The 24931-nt window shown below is 38.6% G+C and overlaps 1 protein-coding gene across 4 annotated transcripts in view; it reads right to left on the reverse strand.

Annotated features, from left to right (window-relative positions):
- Positions 1–13377: 13377 nt before the first annotated feature.
- Positions 13378–24931, reverse strand: part of washc5 (WASH complex subunit 5) — a 152007-nt gene continuing 140453 nt past the window's right edge. For all 4 annotated transcript variants that reach the window (XM_059013731.1, XM_034058882.3, XM_059013716.1 and 1 more), the window contains 2 exons: positions 15500–15587; positions 13378–14334 (listed from right to left, as the gene is read on the reverse strand). In XM_059013731.1, coding sequence (XP_058869714.1) covers positions 14278–14334; positions 15500–15587 — 145 coding nt within the window. In that variant the 3' untranslated portion in view covers positions 13378–14277. The remainder of the gene's footprint in view (positions 14335–15499; positions 15588–24931) is intronic.

A 24931-nucleotide genomic window follows, 5' to 3' on the forward strand; every position in this document is an offset into this window, starting at 1 on the left:
TGGGGAGGAAGAGCTGCAAAAAGCAGCAGAAGCGGCAGCAGCCGCAACTGCAACCACAGCAGAGTAAGAGAGTTTGGACCCCTGGACTGGGCGACTGAGCGATTGAGCAGGAACAATGGAGGGCTGAAGGGGCCCCCATGTGTGACGCCTGTGGCGAGTTCGGGCATGTGAGGGAAGACTGCCCCTATGGTGATCCCCAATATGAGGAGGCCTGGAACCAGGGCCTGGTTGGGGACGCCACAGAATGGTTCTGGGCAGTAGACCAGACCCAGTTGTCCTCAATGCCCAAGAGGGAGGAGCCCAAACGTCCACCATCTAAGCCTGCACCAGCAGGGGAAGAGTGTCTGCTGGCCCGACCAAGCCACCAGAGGAGAGCAGCTGGGATGCCATCCTCCGCGCTGTCATGATCATCTGCTGGTGCCCAGTCTGTGGAGAGCTGGGGCATTCCTCACTCAACTGCTTCCTCTTAACAGAGGGGTGCCTGCTGTGCCCATCTCCACCAGCAGAGGGAGCATGCCTGCTGATCCCCCCCCGCTGCCGCCAGAGGGGGAGGAGCCCCTGCCGCCTGAGGGGGAGGAGCCCCTGCCGCCCCTGCCGCCAGAGGGGGAGGAGCCCCTGCCGCCTTTGCCACCAGAGAGGGAGGAGCCCCTGCCGCCTTCACAGGCAGAGGAGCAGCAGCTGCCTCTGCCTCCACTACCACCAAGAGGAGAGGAGCAGGAGCTACCTCTACCTTCACCACTGGGAGAAGTGGAGCGCCTGCTGTCCCCTTCATGGCCAGGGGCTCCCCTCTCGCCGTCGCCTCCCGAGGGTTCACTGCCACCATCACCTCCCGAGGGTCCGGAGTTGCCTGTTCGCCGGGGGATGCCAGCACGTCACCGCTCGGGGATGTCACGTCTGGATCGCCTGGGGTTGCCTGCTGCGCAGCATTGCCTGGGGTTGCCTGCTGTGGTGTTTTGCCTGGGAGAGATATTTCTTTTATGTCTCCTAGGGCTTCTGACGGTCCCGCTTCGCCTAAGGTTGCTGCCGGCTCTGCTTCGCTTGGGGTCACTGCCATGGAAATACTGTGGCCGGAGCCCCACAGGGGAGCTGCCGGCCATGAAGAAGGGGGGGGGGGGGGGGGGTGTCAGGAGACCAGCTTCTCCTGCAGCAGTTTCGCTGCCAGATGGAATGTGGGTGGAGCCTCAGAAGAGGGAGCTGCCAGCCACGAAGAAGTGGGGGGTGAATGATCTCCCACCATGGCTGCCCCCATGGACCACTTGCTTCCCCTCTTCCGGGACTTTGGGACTAAGGCGGGAGATGTCCATTGGGGCCAAGGGTGTGTTGCACAAGGGGGGGGGGGGGGGGATATGTGGCAGGGCGAGGAGCCCTGCACATGAAAAGGGGCCATTTATAATTTTGTATATGTTTTGTTGTAGTATTATTATTATTATTATTATTATTATTATTATTATTATTATTATGTTTAAATATGATTGTTTGGCAAGGACGAGCAAGGTGCCATCTGCCATGATGTATTGTTTCTGTTTTAAAATACCTCATGGGAATGCGTGACTGTCAGCTCGTAATTATTGAATTAGCTGGCAGTCACGCATAATAATTCTACCTGTGCAGACTATGGCCGAGGGGTAATGAGAGAATTAATAGCCAGTTAACCGGCAATGACCTGCTGCTTTGGCTGCAAGGGGTGGGTGTTCGAGAGGAGAAAAAAATAGTGATTAAAATAACCATAGGATCAACTAAAGCAATCTGCTCAGCCTGACCTGTGTTTTGTGTTCGTTATCTGTTTTCATTGATCTTTTTTATTTTGCTCTGTGAGCAGTGGTTTTTGTTCAAACCTTTTATTTTATTTTTGTGTTTGTTAAAATAAAACGGCGCAAACACCTTTGAGTGTTATTCTTCCTGTATCTGGCCTGACGTCACCACTTAGCCATCCCTGTCCAGCTGGCCCCTTCAGCCCTCCATTGTTCCTGCTCAATCGCTCAGTCGCCCAGTCCAGGGGTCCAAACTCTCTTACTCTGCTGTGGTTGCTGTTGCGGCTGCTGCTGCTTCTGCTGCTTTTTGCAGCTCTTCCTCCCCATCCTCTATCCTCACAAACAAAAATAAAAAATTAAAAAGAAAAAAAGAAAACACCTGCAGTACCTCCTCTCTGGCCTGAGTCCAGCCATCCCTGTCACAGGTAGCTATTAAAATTGGTTTTAATATAAGGACAGCGCGTGGAAGCGACATCGTGGGAGAAGTATGAATGGACAAGTACAACGCAGTTAGAAGCAGAAAGGAGGAATTACATCTTTATAGCAATTCCAGATTTAATTTAATCAGAAAACATTAAGAATATAAGAAAGTTTACAAATGAGAGGAGGTCATTCAGCCCATCTTGCTCGTTTGGTTGTTAGTAGCATATTGATCATAGAATCTTATCAAACAGCTTCTTGAAGGACCCTCACAATTCTCTGTGTAAAAAAGTGCCTCCTATTTTCTGTTTTGAATGCCCCTTTATCTAATCTCCATTTGTGACCCCTGGTCCTTGTTTCTTTTTTCAGGTCAAAGAAGTCCCCTGGGTTGACATTGTCTATACCTGTTAGGATTTTGAATGTTTGAATCAGATCGCCGCGTAGTCTTCTTTGTTCAAGACTGAATAGATTCAATTCTTTTAGCCTGTCTGCATATGACATGCCTTTTAAACCCGGGATAATTCTGGTTGCTCTTCTTTGTACTCTTTCTAGAGCAGCAATATCCTTTTTGTAACGAGGTGACCAGAACTGAACACAATATTCTAGGTGAGGTCTTACGAATGCATTGTAAAGTTTTGACATTACTTCCCTTGATTTAAATTCAACACTTCTCACAATATAGCCGAGCATCTTGTTGGCCTTTTTTATAGCTTCCCCACATTGTCTAGATGAAGACATTTCTGAGTCAACATAAACTCCTAGGTCTTTTTCATAGTTGCCTTCTTCAATTTCAGTATCTCCCATATGATATTTATAATGCACATTTGTATTGCCTGCATGCAATACTTTTCAGTTTTCTCTGCCCAGTTCTGAATGCTGTCTAGATCATTTTGAATGACCTTCGCTGCTGCAACAGTGTTTGCCACTCCTCCTATTTTTGTGTCATCTGCAAATTTAACGAGTTTGCTTACTATACCAGAATCTAAATCATTAATGTAGATTAGGAATAGCAGAGGACCTAATACTGATCCCTGTGGTACACCACTGGTTACCTCGCTCCATTTTGAGGTTTCTCCTCCAATCAGTACTTTCTGTTTTCTACCTGTTAACCACTCCCTAATCCATGTGCACGCATTTCCTTGAATCCCTACTGCGTTCAGTTTGAGAATTAATCTTTTATGTGGGACTTTGTCAAAAGCTTTCTGGAAATCTAAATAAACCATGTTGTATGCTTTGCAATTATCCATTGTCAATGTTGCATCCTCAAGAAAGTCAAGTAGGTTAGTTAGACACGATCTCCCTTTTCCAAAACCATGCTGACTGTCTCCCAGAATATTGTTACCATATAGGTAATTTTCCATTTTGGAGCTTATTATAGTTTCCATAAGTTTACATATAATAGAAGTCAGGCTTATTGGTCTGTAGTTACCTGGTTCGGTTTTGTTTCCCTTTTTGTGGATCGGTATTACGTTTGCTATTTTATAGTCTGTTGGTACAACCCCTGTGTCAAGAGACTGTTGCATGATCTTGGTTAGCGGTTTGTAAATAACTTCTTTCATTTCTTTGAGTACTATTGGGAGGATCTCATCCGGCCCAGGTGATTTGTTTATTTTAAGAGTCCTGGTCCCTTTAACACTTCTGCCTCTGTTATGCTAAAGTTATTTAAAATTGGATAGGAAAAGGTCGACATGTGGGGCATGTTGTCCGTGTCCTCCTTTGTAAAAACCTGTGAAAAGTAATCATTTAATATATTTGCTATTTTGTTTTCTTCATCTATGATTTTGCCATATGTGTGTGTCTCTTAGACATTTAACCTCCACTTTGAATGTTCTCTTGCTGTAATAATATTGGAAAAACATTTTAGAACTGGTTTTAGCCCCCTTAGCAATATTGATTTCTATCTCTCTCTTGGCTTTTCTAACTTCCTTTTTGACTTGTGTTTGCAGTTCCAAGTACTCTTTCTGTGCACTTTGTTTTTGGTCCCTTTTAAACGCTCTGTAAATTGTCTTTTTTCGCTGAATATTTTTTTTAATTGATCTATTAAACCATTTTGGCCATTTTGTTTTAGATTTAGATTTGTCTACTTTTGGGATTTAATTGTTTTGTGCCTCTAGTACTACATTTTTAAAAAACAGCCATCCTTTTTCTGTGGATGTTTTCTCTATTTTACTCCAATCTACTTCTGTTAGTCTCTGTTTCATACCTTCATAGTTTGCTTTTCTAAAATTGTAAACCACCATTTCAGCCATGCATTTTGATTTTGTATTTCCAGCTGTCCACATGGTCCTTTGCAAGGTGCCGGCAGTATCCCAGAAAATACCACAGTTTTGGTCTTGTCTTTTAATTTCCTTCCTAAAAGCCTTACAGCTGCGTGTATTTTTCTGATAACAAGCTGATACTCGGAGCAGCTGATTCAAATTCTGCGGCGTTCTGAGACACGGGGGAGGGGTGGAGCCCGCAGCACAAACAAACAAAAGGGAGGCAGTCTTCCCAGCGACAGCGTGTGGAAGCGACGTCGTGGGAGAAGTATGTGTGAATAAGTTCAACGCAGTTAAAAGCAGTTGAAAACAGGTTGACAGCTGCAGAAGCTAAACTAAACTTCCAAAAAAAAAAATGGTCAAGCCAGTAATTTCTGACAACTGCATGATGTGGGAAATCCGAGAAAACCCAACAGAGCTCAACCAAGTTTGTGTTGCTTCAATGATTAAACCTGCTAGAAAAGGAGCTGGAGGAAATGAGACAGCAACAGGAGCTTGAGGAGCTGACACACCCACAATTCCTGGAAGTCTGCACCCCTAGCAGACTGAAAGCCACCAGGGAGATGGAAGAGAGTCGAAACAGCTGGTTTCAGATAGGCAGAAGCAGGGAATTAAAGAAACTTTGTCAAACACAACCACCAGAAATCCAGACATCCAACAAATTTGAGCCACCAACATTTAGATGACCAAAACCAACATCAAGAGAATGAAAGAAACAACATCCAGGACCCTATAAACAGTGCTGGCCAGGCAGCAAAAAGAAGGGAAGTCATGACTGTTGGGGACTCCATATTGATAAATACAGTAAGTTCAGTTCGCAGTTTGGAACCCCTTACTACAACAGTGTGCTGCCTTCCAGGAGCCTCTGTCAAGCACATCACTGAGAATGGACAGGCTCCTAGAACGAACAGGAGACGACCCGGTAGTAGTCATCCACATCGGTACAAACAACATTGGAAGAGACAGACCAAGATCCCTGCAAAACAAATTCAGAGAGCTAGGAAGGAAATTAAAAGACAAGACCAAAACTGTGGTATTTTCTGGGATACTGCCGGCACCTTGCAAAGGACCATATGGACAGCTGGAAATACATAATCAAAATACATGGCTGAAATCGTGGTGCACACAGGAAGGCTTCACCTTTCTTGAACATTGGAGCACATTCTACAACAAGGACTATCTATATAGGTGGGACGGACTGCACTTAAACAGAAAGGGAACCAATCTACTCGGAGAAAGGATCCTTGAGGAGGTCCAGAAGCATTTAAACTAGAAAGGAAGGGGGGAGAAAACAACAAAAAAACAGAAGGGAGACCACATCAAAACAAGGGCAACAACTCAGGTAAGACAACTATTAAATGTATTTATCTTAATGCTAGAAGTCTCAGAAACAAAATGTTAGAACTTGAAGCTACTGCACTAACAAGTAACTACGATGTTATAGGTGTTACAGAAACTTGGTTGTCTGAGAGTGATGGAGACGAATATAATATTAGTGGGTACACACTGTATAGGAAAGACAGGCAGGACAGAAGAGGTGGAGGGGTAGCGCTATACATAAGAAATAGTCTTGAAGCCCAGGTGTTAAATCAGGACAAAGAAAACAATGTCGAATCAATATGGGTCAGAATAATGGACACAAATTCAAAGGGCATAATAATAGGAGCATGCTATAGACTGCCAAATTCAGACGCTGAGCAAAATAATCGGTTATACAATGACATTCGAAATGCGTGTAGAAAAAGAGAAGCATTGCCACACATCCACAGAAAAAGGATGGCTGTTTTTTAAAAATGTAGTACTAGATGCACAAAACAATGACATTCCAAAATGGCCAAAATGGTTTAAAAGATAATTTAAAAAAAAATATTTAGCGGAAAAAGGCACTTTACAGAGCGTTTAAAAGGGACCAAAAACAAAGTACACAGAAAGAGTACTTGGAACTGCAAACACAAGTCAAAAAGGAAGTTAGAAAAGCCAAGAGAGAGATAGAATTCAATATTGCTAAGGGGGCTAAAACCAGTTCCAAAATGTTTTTCCAATATTATAACAGCAAGAGAACATTCAAAGAGGAGGTTAAATGTCTAAGACACAAATGGCAAAATCATAGATGAAGAAAAAAAAAATAGCAAATATATTAAATGATTACTTTTCACAGGTTTTTACAAAGGAGGACACGGACAACATGCCCGACATGTCGACCTGATCCTATCCAATTTTAAATAACTAGCATAACAGAGGCAGAAGTGTTAAAGGGACTAGGAGCTCTTAAAATAAACAAATCCCCTGGGCCGGATGAGATCCTCCCAATAGTACTCAAAGAAATGAAAGAAGTTATTTACAAACCGCTAACCAAGATCATGCAACAGTCTCTTGACACAGGGGTTGTACCAACAGACTGGAAAATAGCAAACGTAATACCAATCCACAAAAAGGGAGACAAAACCGAACCAGGTAACTACAGACCAATAAGCCTGACTTCTATTATATGTAAACTTATGGAAACTATAATAACATCCAAAATGGAAAATTACCTATATGGTAACAATATCCAGGGAGCCAGTCAGCATGGTTTTAGTCTAACTAACCTACTTGACTTTTTTGAGGATGCAACATTGAAAATGGATAATTGCAAAGCATACGACATGGTTTATTTAGATTTCCAGAAAACTTTTGACAAAGTCCTGCATAAAAGATTAATTCTCAAACTGAACGCAGTAGGGGTTCAAGGAAATGCATGCACATGGATTAGGGAGTGGTTAACATGTAGAAAACAGAAAGTACTGATTAGAGGAGAAACCTCAAAATGGAGCGAGGTAACCAGTGGTGTACCACAGGGATCAGTATTAGGTCCTCTGCTATTCCTAATCTACATTAATGATTTAGATTCAGCTATGTGAAGTTGGCCCCCCTACAAACAGCACAAACGATGAGTCATAGATCATTAGTTTGTGCTGTTTGTGCCGGTTTGTGCCGTTGAAACAAACATTTGCGCTGCTATAGTTTTTAAGATATTAACGATTTTTTTAGGGCAGTGACATCACTCGGCCCCCCTACAATGTCGGAATTGAACCAAACGTGTCTCATTCGTTTGTGCCGTTGAAACTAACGTGTTTGCTGTTATTGTTTCTGAGATAAACAATATTATTTTAGGGCAGTGACGTCACTCAGCCCCCCTACAATGTCAGAATTGAACCAAACTTGTCGCATTTGTTTGTGCCGGTTTGTGCAGTTGAAACAAACGTTTTTGCTATTATTGTTTCCGAGATATTAACAATATTTTTTATAGGGCAGTGACGTCACTAAGTTCCCCTATAATGTCGGAACTGAACCAAACTTCGTTTGTGCAGTTGAAGCTAACGTCAGTGCAGCTATGGTTTTTAATATATTAACGATTATTTTGTTGGGGAGTTATGTTGTCTTTTTTTTTTTTTTTTAAATGAGTAATCAACAACACATGAGAAATACATATGCATGTATGTGTTTGTTCGTACAGATGTTGGTATACCACCGCAAAATAGAATAGGATACTTGATGCATTTCATAATACAGAATTATCCCAAAATGCAACAAAGCAAGCTTTGGTGTGCCGAAATGTATTCTAAAATGACCCATCTAGCCTCTCTCGTTTTACCTGCCTTTTAGTTTGCAGTTGTGTTAAAAAGTCAAATCAACTATTGCTTTTGCTCTGCTGCCGCTAATAATTAACTTTATGGACAAATAATTGAAAGGACAAATAATTGACTGTGATGATTTATTTAGTTGCAGGAAACCACGTAACTGTACGTGCATAAAGTTTATAAAAAATGAAGTCATTGGTAATGGCTGCGAATACAACAGGAAAAAAAAGTCAAACCTCTGTCTCGTTGCCAAACGTTTATTTATTTATTTATTTATTAATTTATTTTTAAATAGAATTGATATCGCCATCATCGAGGAAATTATTATTATTATTATTATTATTATTGAAAACAAGTATTTGAATAAAAAAAGTTCGGCACATAACTCAGCCACAAGCAATTGTTTATTTTTCCAATCTAAATACTCTTATCTATATTTTCAGTTTTGATCCATTTCCTTTGCATTTTATAAACATGTCCCTTTTCAATAAATACGATTTATTTTCTGCTATATGCATACATTCAATTAAACCTTGAAAGGGCCGAAAACATTCCTTTTCTATTACGCACTGTTCAATAATATTTTCAATTGGCATTTCATTTTCAATGTGACATGGTTCCATTAATCGGCTGCCTTTATACTATTATAGATGCAATAAAGAAGGAATTCCCAGAACTGGCAGACGTTTCAGTCAAGCATTTAAACACCTGTGCAAACGTCGAGACAATCGACTGCACATATTGAAAGTGAATCGAACTGTCCTCACTAACTAGTGAATACTAGGAGTTATAATACAATGTGTATGTTACATTTTATCATTTAATAAAAATGGCTTCTGTTTTAATATTTCGTCTAGTGTCTTTTTGAGGTAACAATAGCGAAAAACTGTGAGTGAAAGTAATGTTTTATTATAGTCTGTAGGTGTACAACAGTTACAAAAGTAACTGAAAAATAGTACATTTTCTTACAGAATAAAACATACATTGTAAAACTGAGTTTTCAGCTTCATGTCCTTGAGCCACGTGGTTGTGCTGCTGCTTAGTTCTTGCAGTAATTCAGATGAAAAGTGCCAAGTATTAAACAACACTTTATACACAATACAATGACAGAACCAGCACCTTCTGTAGTAGGACCAGCATTACAAAGGTTTAAAGGCATACTAAAAAAGTACTACAGTACCAGAGAAGTACTACACGACAAGTACCACAAAAGTACTTTAATTTTCTATAGAATCTGTCAAAAATCATTTGAAATCTTACTTTTGAGCAAGTACCCATTTTTGCTGGTGCCTTTAATCAGTTTAACAAAGATAAGAAAATATCGGGGACATTGTTTACCATTACTGTATCTGGTTTATTTACTATAATACCAAAGGTAAACTTACTGTCTTTAATTGTCTTTAAAATAGTTTCCACTTGGCTTCAGTGTTATTTAAAAGCATTTAGACATGCAACCCAGTCTCACGAGAGAAACATTAACAGGTTAACGTTTCTGCATTTCTGCTTTCTGAGTTGGGTTGGGTTGGACATCCTGGACATAAAGCACTCAGTCAGAAAATCATGGAAACAATGGAAACAGTCTGCAAACAAACGTTTCATTTTGAACAGTCTTCTCTGTGTTAGGATGATGAGATGATGGATGTAGAAACGGTTATCACACCCGTTGCTTTTAGTTATCTATAGTATTTTGGTAAGACCGTATAAAGGCTAATTTTTCGCGTGACAACGTCACAGCGCCTTTACAATAACAGAATCGTCCCATCTGTATATTTGCCTTTTTTTTAAATGACTTACCTCTATATATCGGCTCATTGAAAATATGTAAATCAATATGTGTTGAAAAACTTCTGAATATTTTTTTTTTAATTTCTAGACTTTTACTTGAACTGATTTGTTTTTTTTAAAAAAAACATAGCTACATAGGAAAATCCCTAGACCCCATACTGTAATACTACTATTGTTATAAGATGCCTTATTGTTTTGTACATACTGTTAATAAGAAGAAGACGACCATTCATTAGTGCTAGGTCAGGTGGTTAGTGATGTATTTCCAGAGTATACCTTTAAGAAGGGGAGTGTAAACAGCACTAGGGAAGTAATTGTACATATTGGGGTTTTTCACGGAATATCAGTGTTCATAATGTACACACACTTAAGGCAAGAGGACTGAATAATAAGTAGAACTTGAAAATTTTGAGATGCACAAAAAAGCAAAAATATCGCAACATTGTCTATGCATCCTCAGTGTACACTTGTTTCAGATTCATTACACTGTGAAACAGTAAGTGAATAAGAGGACACACTTTTTCTATACTTTCCTAAAAATGGTGTTAGGATCTCGCTCTGACCGGAATAAAGCTATGCCAGTGATGAAAGAAAGACTGGACTTTCTTCTATTGCTATTCATATTTATTTTGTTAGTATTCACTTGTGTAAGCAGTGTCGCTTACCAAGTGACATATTCTTATCGAAGAAGTGTCAATACATATTGAAGGAAAGCAGCAGTAACGTTAATTTTGCAGCACTAACGCAGCACAAAACGAATGACCCGTTATTATTAGGGAGACTGTGACCTCACTCGCTCTAAAAGAATAGTGAATAAATATTGAAGGAAAACAGCACTAACATTAATTTTGCAGCAGTGATCAGCACAAACGTGGCACAAACGAATGAGACAAGTTTGGTTCAATTCCGGCATTGTAGGGGGGCTGAGTGACGTCACTGCACTAAAATAATATTGTTAATATCGGAGAAACAATAATAGCAAAAATGTGCCGGTTTGTGCTGTTGAAACGAACGAACGTAGCACGAACGAATGCGACAAGTTTGGTTCAATTCCGGCATTGTAGGGGGGCTGAGTGACGTCACTGTCCTAAAAAAAGAATCGTTAATATCTTAAACTATAGCAGCACAAACGTTTGTTTCAACGGCACAAACGTAGCACAAACGAATGATATATGATTCATCGTTTGTGCTGTTTGTAGGGGGGCCAACTTCACGGAGCTGTGGCAAACACTGTTGCAGCAGCAAAGGCCATTCAAAATGATCTGGACAGCATTCAGAACTGGGCAAACACATGGCAAATGAAATTTAACAGAGGGAAGTGTAAAGTATTGCATGCAGGCAATACAAATGTGCACTGTAAATATCATATGGGAGATACTGAAATTGAAGAAGGGAACTATGAAAAAGACCTAGGAGTTTATGTTGACTCAGAAATGTCTTCATCTAGACAATGTGGGGAAGCTATAAAAAAAGGCCAACAAGATGCTCGGATATATTGTGAGAAGTGTTGAATTTAAATCAAGGGAAGTAATGTTAAAACTTTACAATGCATTAATAAGACCTCACCTAGAATATTGTGTTCAGTTCTGGTCACCTCGTTACAAAAAGGATATTGCTGCTCTAGAAAGAGTGCAAAGAAGAGCAACCAGAATTATCCCGGGTTTAAAAGGCATGTCATATGCAGACAGGCTAAAAGAATTGAATCTATTCAGTCTTGAACAAAGAAGACTACGCAGCGATCTGATTCAAACATTTAAAATCCTAAAAGGTATAGACAATGTCGACCGAGGGGACTTCTTTGACCTGAAAAAGGAAACAAGGACCAGGGGTCACAAATGGAGATTAGATAAAGGGGCATTCAGAACAGAAAATAGGAGGCACTTTTTTACACAGAGAATTGTGAGGGTCTGGAACCAACTCCCCAGTAATGTTGTTGAAGCTGACACCCTGGGATCCTTCAAGAAGCTGCTTGATGAGATTCTGGGATCAATAAGCTACTAACAACCAAACGAGCAAGATGGGCTGAAAGGCCTCCTCTCGTTTGTAAACTTTATGTTCTTGTGTTCTTATCTCTAAAAACCAAAATAGGTACAGTATTCTGGTGTCCAAAAAATATACTGGTGTACTATTTATTAACACGTGTACTGATTTATCAATAAAGTAGACTACCGTATTCCTTCAAATTTAAGACGCCCTTGAATTTAAGACACAGCCCAAATTTACCACCCTCAATTTGAGGAACAAATAAAACAGCAAATAAATATGCATTTGTAAAGATACAACCTCAATTATGCTGTTGTATCGTACAAAACTGACACGAAACAGTGTTGTTGTAGATTAACCACAAAGCTTGTTAACTGTGCTGCGCACTGTATAATACTTAAGATGGCATCTCTGTTTTACACATAAGAACATACACTATCAATGAGGGAGTTCTAAGATAATGAGTCTTGTTAATGCTTTGTTCAATGTCCTATTTATTTTATGGGAGTTTATACCTTGTGTAAAATTGCATTATTCAGTTGATTACATGATTGGGACCATTTCTGGATGAGCAGGCTTTGTTATTGTCCTCTCCTCCCTCTGCAAGCAGTTTTTCAGGCCCAAGTAAAAATAGTTAGTAAACCATGCACAGTGCACATATAATTATCTAATTGTTTTATGCAAAAGACTTTAATAACAAAGAATTTGACAGTTCCTAATTTCTGCTTGATATCAAAACTTCAAGTCAAATATTGAAGGATCCCAATGACTCTGCATCAACCACATGGCTAGGTAACAGACATGGGTTAATTATATTAGTAAATAATATAAATATATTTATTTATAAATATAAAATATTTAAAGATTTTGTCCACACTCAAATATTCATTTGAAAATATTTTAACATAAAACGAAATAGATTTAGCATTTTTCTGTCCTAGTGAGATGATGGAATCAAGCAAAGTAACAAGAATCAATTTTAGGGCAGGTCAAGACCCACATTTATTCAGAACTCAAGAAGGCAACAGAAAGACTGAAGCCAGCTCCGCTCTGCCTCCTCCGATCCCTCTCTAGCCTCCGGGCTCTCTCCCCTTCATCTTACTCTCTCTCCCACTGGTAGAATCCCTTCCCTATTCCTCCCTGACATCCACCAGCTCCACAGCAACCCCCCTGCTGTCCCCTGGCAATTGCTGTTACACCTTGTAACCTACGGCTGATCTTCCATCCAACTAATTACCTTTTTTTGTTGTTTACTGTTGTCGTCCTTTCTCCTTTATCTGTCGTCCAACTGTCGCCCCCGGCGACAATGTGGAGCCCCCTTTAATCACCTTGTAGGCCCCGCCCCCAGTCGACCCAGGTTGGCTGGTTCCCCATCGTCCGATGACCCCTTCACCAATAGTGGCTCTCGCTGGGTGTCACCCCACTGCTGGAATGTCTCTTCCTCACTGAGTCCGTGAGCCCCATCAAGAAGGTACAATATAAAACTTAATGTGCAACACATTTTTTATAAACATATTTGAAACAGAAAATGAAATATTTAAATAAATATTCACAACAACATTATTTAAAATATTTAATTATTTAGAAATTTCAAATACATTTGAAATATTTAAATCAAATCAGTACTTATCCCATAGGTAACCAATTCAATACCTTAATAAGTGTTTCCTAGCCTCAGTCCGAAGCCTGCCTCCACTTAATTTCCAACTGTGTCATCTGGTCTTGGTTTATGTGCTATTCTTAAAGTATTTGCTAGGGTTATGTGCTATTATTTTAATGTAATGTACTTAGAAGTCTCACAAGTGAGACATTCTTCCTTTTAATTTTAAAACATTGTTTGTTTCAAAACAAATACAACATTCAATGTGATGATCTACGTATACGTCCCCACGTGTTGCTACAACTGTTTAAATAACGTACTTTTTGAAAAGAGTTTTTAAAACAGACTTTGAAGTTATAAGTGCAAAAAGTTGTCAGGATGTTAACAATGAAAAGAAAAAAATTGCAGGTATCAGTTAGGCCTACATGGCAAAATGACTTCAAGAGGGAACATGAATGTTATAACACAATATAAAAACACTTGTCTGACAGTTTAATAGTGCAAGTTAATCAAAACAAATTTACTTGCTGGCAATACAGGTAATTGGTAATTCCTTACTAGTCTGTTTGCTTATAAACAACTAATACAGTGTTATTCTAAAACAAAATATTGTTTTGTGCAAAACCACTTCAATTCCAGCACATGAACAAATTAATAGTATTGTGTACATTAGTTCTCTATGTAAATTATACAGTTTAATGCAAAACAAGATGTATGCACTTCCCTAATACGCGAGTGCATTTGTTAGAAATTTAACTGCTGTAGTAAATGCATTAGTACTTGAAGATCCCATAAGCTCATCCATAAACTGGATCTGCTGTTTCTCATGGCAAGTTCTTTATCTGGAGTCTTCGTCTGGATCAGAGAATAGTTCTAAATTCATCGAAAATGAAACTTGGAACATGGGCTTCAGCAACCTATAAAAAGATAAATAATTATTTAAAACTTTGTCCATCTGTGCAGCTATTCCATTGGTCACTTCACTGACAGGTAACACATTCAGCATGTTCTCAAATAAAGTCTCATCCTTAACTAAATTTGGCTCCTTTTCACGATCTCTATATGAAAGAAACATGTTGATTCTTGTATCTTTATTGGACCTATTTGTTAGTTCAAGACACCATTTTTCAAGACCAGGTGGTGAATGGAACAAAATCATTACCCTAAAATGTATGTGTCTGTATATATTTGTATAAGCATACTCTGAATAAACTGTTATTTTCTTTAAGTGACAATTTCCATGTTACAATTCAAGCATTTTACTACTGAACTCTCTTAATGGTTATATCCTGGAGAGAAAAGGTTTTTAAAATAAAATAAATTATTAATAGCAGCAGCATTTTCGCATGATCATCCTGGAGGAAAGATTTCTGTGATTTTTACCTTGCTTGCTTTTTTCATTTCAGGCCAGCAAGGACAAATAACCACAGTACAATATCTTACAGGTGCGCTATTTATCAATAGAACATGTCTGTTTTTATAATAAACTCACCTGAACTTCCACTTAGTGACCACCTCAATTATCCTAACAGCTCCCTGGTACCTGTCTAGGACTGCTGCTTTACTGTTTCGATTATTTATGGAGATTATTTCATTGGGAATTAGTTTAGACAATAGTAGATTCACTGTACTTTTTACTGTTATTTTCTTTTCAATGTTTATTTTATGACAAGTGGAATCTCTCTGCCATTCACTTTGGGACTCCAAATCCTGCTTCCCCAAAAACTTGGCACAGTAGTTTGGATAAATCATTAGCACAATGGTTCAACAGTGACAGCTGCCTGTGTGGTAGCAGAACATAACTAACTTTTTTTGTTAAAATCCTAAATCTTAAAAAGGTAAACACCAGTACACTTGTAATATTATACTGTAGCTATAACCATAGGGTATATCACATCTATTTAGAGATAATAGTCTTCCAGATGGATAAAATCTGAGACAGAATTGAGAGAGACTCTTGTCTCCAGGTACAACATATGTGCCCTGTATACTGTAAAACTGCATATTATACAGCGTAGATCAGTAGAAGAAACTAGCCTATCAAAAACCTGATTTTCTTTTTTTTTTTTTTTTTTTTTTTACCTTTCTAGGTAGTTTCGTGTCATGAACATAATCTTCCAGGAACATGAGACCCCCAACAACATCAGATGGCATTTCTGGAATCTTCTGACTAAACATTTAAAGAAATAGAGCAGGCAATTAGACCAAGAAAATAAAGAAGTTATATGTCTATTGTGGTGCTGGGCCAAATATAATTGACTGAAGCATTAAGGCACGACAGGGGATGGGTTATAACCGCATACTTCAGGCGTTACAAGGCATGACGTAAACCAGTGAAAAGTAAACATTTGTTTAAAAGTGTTTTATTTTAATACATTAACATCAGTTTATTCATAAATATAATTTAAAACACAAAAAACTACATTTTACTTGAAGTTACGAGCTGACAATGCCACTGTGCCCTTACTAGGGATGTGTTTTTGGTACATTTTTATTAATGTTTAAATGCTATGCAGGTATCGCGTTTAAACCATATCTACATACACACACACACACCTTTATATTACATTTTGGTAAGTATTTTCTAAGCAAATAAAACCCTAAATAAGCAAATAACATTTTAACAAATCGCAAACTTAACTACAAAGTTTGAAAAAAAAACAAAAACACAAAGTATATATTGAAATTAGGGCTGTCACTCAATTCAAATTTTTGATTGGTTAATTTATGGGCATTAGCTGGATTAACCAGTAGATTAATCTGTGCACATTTTTAATAAAGGGAACGATCTTATAGCAGCTGGCCTGCACGTAATACTAAAAACTACAATCTAAAATGGGAATTTGGTCTATTTTGGTCATTTGGTCATTTGTATTATTACTTTTATCTTTGTAAATGTCTCTCTTTGTATTTATACTGCATTATTGAGATGTAACCTGTGCTGGCCCTGCGGGCACATAGTGAATAAAGTAAATTTAAACTTTTTTTTTTTTTTAACATTGTATTATATTCAAGGAACAAAACCAATAACGCTAATACTACTATTAATAATAATAATAATAATAATAATAATAATAATAATAATAAAAATGACATCTCTCATGCACATGACTTACTAGAATATCTCGTGCTCATGGAATAGTAAGTCATGTGCACGAGATACTAGCCTCCTTATTTAATTTACACCATGTCCCATTAAGGGTTCCATAATAATGAGATAATTCAAAGGAAACAAATTTGTTACACAAGCATTTTTCAACCAGATCAATCCATGAACTCTATAGATCTTTCTTATCCATTTATGACAGTGATTCTACAGGATATCTATTAGGCTGTTTCAGAGAACTTCTGAATCCTCAGCAACTCACTGGTGACTACACATGTTGGTCTGAAGTGAACCCACCTACTGTACCAGTTAAGCAGTGTGTACTTGAAAGCCTTGTCGGAACATGGGTCAGGTAAGGCATTGTCAGCTCTTAACGTCCCGTAAAACGTAGTTATTTCTGTTTAATATCCATTATTTTTTCACTGGAAGGCTTTAAAACATTATATTTATATGCAGTGGAAAGTTGATCCCTCCGTTTAGATTGTAGTCCTCTCTGTATATCTTAAAGGAAGTTTTTGTACCAAGAAGGGCCAAGATTATTTTTAATAAACCAAAACATACATAAAACAAAGAAACACCACATGGCAAAATAAAGGGCACAATGGCCAAAACAAAGATTTAAACAAAACAGAAATATCTTAAACTAAACATGCAAAACTCAGTCATGAAAGCAGCAAACACACAGCCCCCAGCACTTCAGTGTTTCTCCTTTGTTCTCTCCTTTTTCGTGCTGCAGCATGGCCAGCCTTATACTGGCCAGTTGTGTCAATTAAATAATTAATGATATAATCCCCCAATTTGGTGATTGGGATCATGTGTTTAATTGGTGGCCATTCCAGCTCTGGTCTGTAGCTCCACTCCAGAGCCAGAATGGTCGCCAATCATGTGACCCCTTCCCTTAAAGGGGCAGAACAACATTGGCAATTATTTTTATTATTTTCTCCCAATTTGGAATCGCCAATTATTTTATTATGCTCAGGTCACCGCTACCACCCCTGCGCTGACTCGGGAGGGCGAAGACGAACACACACTGTCCTCCGAAGCGTGTGCCATCAGCCAACCGCTTTTTTTCACACTGCGGACTCACCATGCAGCCACCCAAGAGCTATAGCGTCGGAGGACAACGCAGCTCTCGGCAGCTTACAGGCAAGCCCACAGACGCCCGGCAAGACTACAGGGGTCGCTGGTGTGCGGAAAGCCGAGGACACCCTGGCCGACCTAACCCCCCTGGTCGGTGCTCGGCCAATTGAGCGCCACCCCCTGGAAGCTCCTGTCCTCGGTCGGCAAAGGAATAGCCTGGACTCGAACTCGCGACGTCCAGACTATAGAGCGCATCCTGCACTCCACGTGGAGCGCCTTAACTGGATGTGCTACTCGGGAGCCCACGCAATATACTAATTTAAATATTATCTTCACGAGATCTCTAGCCAGAGTTGTGCGACATTTTTTCAAATAAAATAACGGCAGTTGACTTGTGGTTTGCTGCAGCAGAGGGTGCCCGAAGGAACGTCTATGCATGCAAGGGTGCAAGAATCAATATAACATTGTTTTTGTTAAATGTAAATGTCATCTGTACAATGCATTCTGTTCCGTCTTCATTTTACCTATTTTAGTACCGTTATATATATAAAAAATGAAAGGCAGTTTAATCCCATCAGATTCTATAGTGGGGCCCCAACCTTCATCCCCAAAAAGCTTTTCATAATCATACAGTAGCCCCTCGCTAAACCGGACATTTTTGTCCGACTTAAGGAGGTGTCGGGTTTAAAAACAATACAATAAAATCTCACACATACATTTACAGTTCTTGATGTAGTTTAAATATAAATCATTGAGCTGAAATAACACTAATGTGTTTTGGGTACACTACACATTACATTTTGTAAAAATATAAAATCTGTACAGTAGGCCTATACAGTATACATATTGTTCTGCGTTTCCGGTTTAATTTTTACTGAAAAATTACAGGATTTTTTTTTTTTTTTTTTTTTTTTTTTTTTTTTTTTAAACTGGACGTTGGCTTTTACTGATTTTATACCCGATTTTTGTCTATTCAATATTTACCTGGTACTATTTTCTAGGAAATACACAATCTTTTGATTTTTAAAATGCTGTTTTATTTTGACTCCGACATTGTAATAAGCAGCCCTACACTGTATCCTAGGATACAGCAGATGTTTAGATGTCTGAGGGTCAAATAACGTTTAAGTGGTTTTCTGTCACTTCACAAACACACTATCATCTGAATATGTTGGCCAATCAAAGTCTGATTATTGTGGCAAATGCTGGGCGTAGTAACTACTAGCTTGATCAAAAACTAAATTTAAAATATTTTTAGTGGATGAGGACTGGGGAGAAAAATGTAAATCTGTTTATGAATATTCAAAAGAAAACAAATGTTTCGAAGTATACAAAAATAGAAGTGGGTCAGATGAGCGAGGATGCATAGCGCTGCAAATAATGCTGCATTGAGGTACATGCCTATAAAAAAGGCCAACAAGATGCTCGGATATATTGTGAGAAGTGTTGAATTTAAATCAAGGGAAGTAATGTTAAAACTTTACAATGCATTAGTAAGACCTCACCTAGAATATTGTGTTCAGTTCTGGGCACCTCATTACAAAAAGGATATTGCTGCTCTAGAAAGAGTGCAAAGAAGAGCAACCAGAATTATCCCAGGTTTAAAAGGCATGTCGTATGCAGACAGGCTAAAAGAATTGAATCTATTCAGTCTTGAACAAAGAAGACTACGCAGTGATCTGATTCAAGCATTCAAAATCCTAAAAGGTATACACAATGTCGACCCAGGGGACTTTTTTGACCTGAAAAAAGAAACAAGGACCAGGGGACACAAATGGAGATTAGATAAAGGGGCATTCAGAACAGAAAATAGGAAGCACTTTTTTACACAGAGAATTGTGAGGGTCTGGAACCAACTCCCCAATAATGTTGTTGAAGCTGACACCCTGGGATCCTTCAAGAAGCTGCTTGATGAGATGCTGGGATCAATAAGCTACTAACAACCAAACGAGCAAGATGGGCTGAATGGCCTCTCGTTTGTAAACCTTCTTATGTTCTTATGTTTGCGCTGACAGAATAAAAGCACATACTGAAAAATAAGTGACACATTAAACTAAAACAAGAAAATGAACTGAGAGACAAGCAATCCATTTATCCGGCTTTTACACACGCTTTAATAAAAGAGAACACAGAATGACTGTGTTAATGAGTTTGTCAGAGCTCTGTGCTTTGCTGGACAGCCACTGTTTACTGCAGAGGTATGTATCGGTGACTTCGTGCGACAGTACTATCTGTCCATCAGCTAAAACACTGCCTAACGCCGACAATCTTAAATCGTAAATATTTTACAGAAAATGGTGATGCTTTAGTTGGTAAACTTACATGGAACGTATTGATGGAAATGTCCAGTGTGATTTCTGACACGTCTTCATTTTTCCTATCGTAGAATCAAATCGTGGACATGAGCGCACTATGTACAAAAATTCACAGCTGTACTATGTACCGTTCATGAAAAGAAGACTTTTGAATATTGTCCAAAATTTCCATTAAATCCAAGATGGCTGCCACACCATGTGACCATCTTGACCAAGACACAACATCCCATAGTCCTCTACATCCGTGTCAAATTCTGTGTTGATGATGTCATGCAGCGTGGACACCATGATTTTCACAGTAGCAACTTCCCTTGAACAAGATTAACAGATGACTATACTGAGATGTTTTACTAAGTGGTTTCAGAGAAGATGTTTGAATTTTGATAATTTTATATTTTTATGTCATTAATCAATGTGGTTGCCAAACCACATAACCAATCAGCTTCATATTAACAGTTAATCATGGACTATTCTTCAACATGTATAGCAATTTTCTGAACTCTGCAGCAAGCGGTTTCCGATACATAGGCGTGTTAACAAATTCTGCAAAATCCAATATGGCTGCCGAACCATGTGACTTGCGCAAGTTTGGACACCAGTCTGGTTATCTGCACAGTCACCTACCTACACACCCGATTTCATAAGCCTGCGATGAGGTCTCGGAAGAAAGACTAATAATAATAATAATAATAATAATAATAATAATAATAATAATAATGACAACTAGAGCTGCGAGCAACTTTACGGCTTCCAAGCAGTTAGTGTGAAATTTTAGCGCATTGGTTATTATAAATGAAGCTTTATCACAACTGTGCTAACTGTGTCAATTTTGGCACACATATTGGAATTACTGGTTAGTAGGCAATTTAAATTTATTTGGATGCACACAAAATTCTAAATAGTATGCAGTCATATAGACTTTGAAAATAGAGAGGCTAACATTGTTCTAAATTCTAGATCGCTGTTTGTTTGAGTTTGTGAGCATGTGTGTGTGTGAGTGTGGTCCCCTATTCTTAATTTTGCAATATAAAATTGTTTTTTGTATATTTTAATGCCACTATCATTTAATGTGCGTTTTTTTAAAGCAATAGAAAGTGATAATAGAGTAACCATTGGCTATCAGGGGTGCCTGGCAAATACACAATTCACCATACGTAATTGTCAACACACCGCTACTAGGACATAACATGTGCACGATTCATGAGTAACACCACTCGAATCCTTTGCCGAGGAATTATAAACAGGACAGAGGAGAGAAGAAGCTGGAACAGAACCCAGAGAGACAGTACAAATTGATCATTTATTGTGCTCTGCATTTCAGTGTTTCGATTGTCTTGGTTTAAAAAGCATAGTGCAGGGTTTTTTTTTTTTTTTTCGCGTGGACATAGCTGCAACAGTTATTAAAAAATGTTTTTAGTTTACAGTATGTGTCTTATGTGTTTTTATGTCATTAATCAATGTGGTTGCCAAACCACAGAACCAATCAGCTTCATATTAACAACAGTTAATCATGGACTATCACTCAACATGTATAGCAATTTTCAGAACTCTGCAGTAAGCGGTTTCCGATACATAGGCATCTGCCAGTGTACCGAATTGTGAGTTTTTGAGCATGTTTTGGCAGAAAAAATAATAATAATAATAATAATAATAAATAACAACAACAACAACTAGAGTTGCAAGCAACTATAAAGGCTTCCAAGCAGTTATCGTGAAATTTAAGCGCATTGGTTATTATAGATGAAACGTTATCATCACATCTGTGCTAACTGTGTAAATTTTGGCACAAACATGAGAATACTTTTGAAAATTCCCCGAAATTGTCATTAAATCTAAGATGGCTGCCACACCATGTTACCAAAGGCCGCCATCTTGACCACAGCACAACATCCCATAGTCTTCTACATCCATGTCAAATTTCGTGCATTTTGGTGCAGCCGATCAGAAGTTATAGGCAGTTATTATAGCCAGGTGCGTATGTTGATAATGTCATACTTCACCGTTTGACCTTAAGGAGAGGTCAGATGTCACGGGCGATGTCATTTTTTCCATAGAGCACATGACTTCCTATACGTGTTCCATTATAACTTTGACCGCCCTAGGAGTTAAAATTTCAACGTAAATTCCAATATGGCCGCTGCGTCGTGTGAGCAATCGGTTTCAATCTTCAGCAGTTATTACTTTCCAACGGTCTGTACAATTGTGTTGACACTGAAGAGCACAAGTGCAACAGTGTTCTTGTTATGGGTTACAAAAGTTTTTTTACAATTATCAATATGGCCGCCAAACGCCAAATTTTTCATATCACCAGTACTTTACGTGAATCTCTATGGTCATATAAAGTTTCATGACTGTAGTGTATTGCACCTTGGATTTATGCATGAATGTATGAAAATAGAGCTGTCGTGAAACGGTTAATTGCACGCCACGGTCATGTTTTTTAGCGAAAAAGCGTGGATTTTACAAACGGTAGAAAAGGACCTGGTCATGAACATGGGTGCCAATTTCGGTGTCGACTGACGTTGCGGTTTAAGACAAGAAGATTGTTGAATATTTGGCGCCAATCGAGCGTAGCGGGCAAAGTAATTGTTCAATCGACCTCGATTGAACATATGTTTTTTATAGGCCATTGCTGCACTATCTGCTGCCATTGTCACAGTTCCACCTTAAGTTGTTTTTAAAGGCAAGAGTTTTGAAAAATTCCCAAAATTTCCACGAAATCCAACATAGCGGTCATAACTCTGTGTTTTCATAACTCTGCGATGTTTGTCCGGAAAAATAATAATAACAACAACAACAACAATAACAATAGGCTTCCCAGCCTTTGGCTTTGAAGCCTAATAATAATAATAATCCTAACAGAAACAATAGGCTTCCCCAGCCTATGGCTTGGAAGCCTAATAATAATCCTAACAAAAACAATAGGCTTCCCCAGCCTTTGGCTTGGAAGCCTAATAAACACAACAATAACAATAGTATTTTAGTATAATAGTATAATTAGTATTTTTAACTTGGTCTACTTAGTAGCCTAGATAATTAACACACAATAGATCACGGTCCTATACAGATGCTGAGAATCAGCTGGAGGGGTTAGTGGCACATGTGTTCAGTCTATTGCTCCCAACACACTGGGAAAACCAGAAATGTCATAGAAATTTGGTTTTCAAGGCTTGTAAGTATACCCTGACTTGAAAATTAGGTACTTGGGTGTTCGTCTCAAATAAATTGAACACAACTGCCAACACATGAGGAAAAGCAGACTGGGAAATGCCACCAACAACTGAGACTGTTTAAAACATGTTTTCAAAAATTCATAACAAATTGTTGCATTTGTTTCACGCTACACTTCCGATTGGTTTGCATGTGGTTTGCAACAATTGCGACCAAACACAACACTTTAGTACATCTACCCCTTAGTTGTATAAGAAGAATTCTCTACTATCATAACAAACATTCAAGTAGGACCACATTTTAGATACCTTATACACGATATACTTCTCATACATAAAACAAGCCATTAGTCTATTACATTTAACACTTTTTTAAAAACATGAATACTTTAGTTACTTTTATATTAGGCTAGCTATCTGATTAATATTAGTATTAATAACAACAAATATATTGATAAATGTATTTATTTATACCTTGTTTAAAAATGTACGTGGATTCAAATGGTGTCATTAGGAGAACGGCACATTACCATGCAATCGATTCAACCATTTCATCGCTTAATATAAACAATAGAGAATAGCCTAATAACCATGAACAACAGTAACTCCATTAACAAGGGATTTCAACAAAACGCTGGGGTAAACCCCATTAAAAAAAAAATAGAAAAACACTTAAGCTTCACAGACTAAAGTTAAGGTCGGAAGCATTTTTTTTTTTTTTTTTTTTTTTTTTAAATTACCCACTCTTGGTGGTGGAGCCCGACTGCGCATGCATAACTTAGCAAAAAATAAACCGCGTGTGTGCAAATAACGTAATTAGTGAGTTATTTTATTATAAATTTTTTAGGTTCCAAAAAAAGGCACTCCTAATGAATGAGTACTATCTCGCATTGATTCGTTCTGGATACTTTAAACCCGCCCCAACTACTGAGTGACAGCACATTCCCATTGGAGACTCCGCTTACAAATCAGGAACGGAGGCTTGTTAGCGGGATTTAAAAAGTACAACTTAAGTGTGCAAGTACTGTTGAGTTACTACTGTACATACTTTGACAAAAAAATAAGCTCAAGCATTTTGGAAAGTAACCGAAAACACTAAACTTCATACAGTATATCAAAAACGAAAGCCCCGAAAAAAAACCAAATTTACATAAAACTCGAAAATAGCTAAAAAATAAGCATTGAAAAATAAAATTAATAAAACCCGAAAAACAGAAGCCCTAGTTATAAATACATATTGATTAACATGTTGTGACAGAGAAAGAATGAATCACGGTTATAAATCTCCCTCCCGACCTGTGAGGGTGCTGTGTAAAGGGAACAGCGTGCCCCGGACTGGATGGTCTGACAATTCATTCCAGGGAAAGGTGGAAGTCAGCCATCTAGAAAGGGGGAAGCAACGTGGCAACTGCGGATTGGAGGAGAAACGATTGCACTCACTAACCAAGGGGGCGTGACTGGCGATACAAAAGGGGACGTGGCTGAGCGATCTGTTCCTTTGTTATTGTTGCGAGCGAACCGCTAAAGGAGAACCAAAAACATACTGCGAGTGTTTAAGTGTTTGTTTGTTTTGTCGTGTCTAATTATACTTGTTTGTTGTTATTAGTTGGCTAACACGTAACGGGAGTCGTCGCTTAAGGCCAGCACCAACTCGGACAACACTGTACACTAATAAATTGTATTTCACCACTTGCACGTTAGCACTCACTCTGGACTTGTGGTCGTGTGTGTGTGTGTGTGTGTCTTTGTGTGTGTTTAAACTCTGTTTATTATTTCAGGACTGTAACCCGTTGTTTAAAACAGTGCAGTACACATTGCTGTGTATTGTCTGGGATTATTATTT

The sequence above is a fragment of the Acipenser ruthenus genome, chromosome 3, assembly GCF_902713425.1.
Source record: "Acipenser ruthenus chromosome 3, fAciRut3.2 maternal haplotype, whole genome shotgun sequence".
Classification (NCBI taxonomy): domain Eukaryota; kingdom Metazoa; phylum Chordata; class Actinopteri; order Acipenseriformes; family Acipenseridae; genus Acipenser; species Acipenser ruthenus.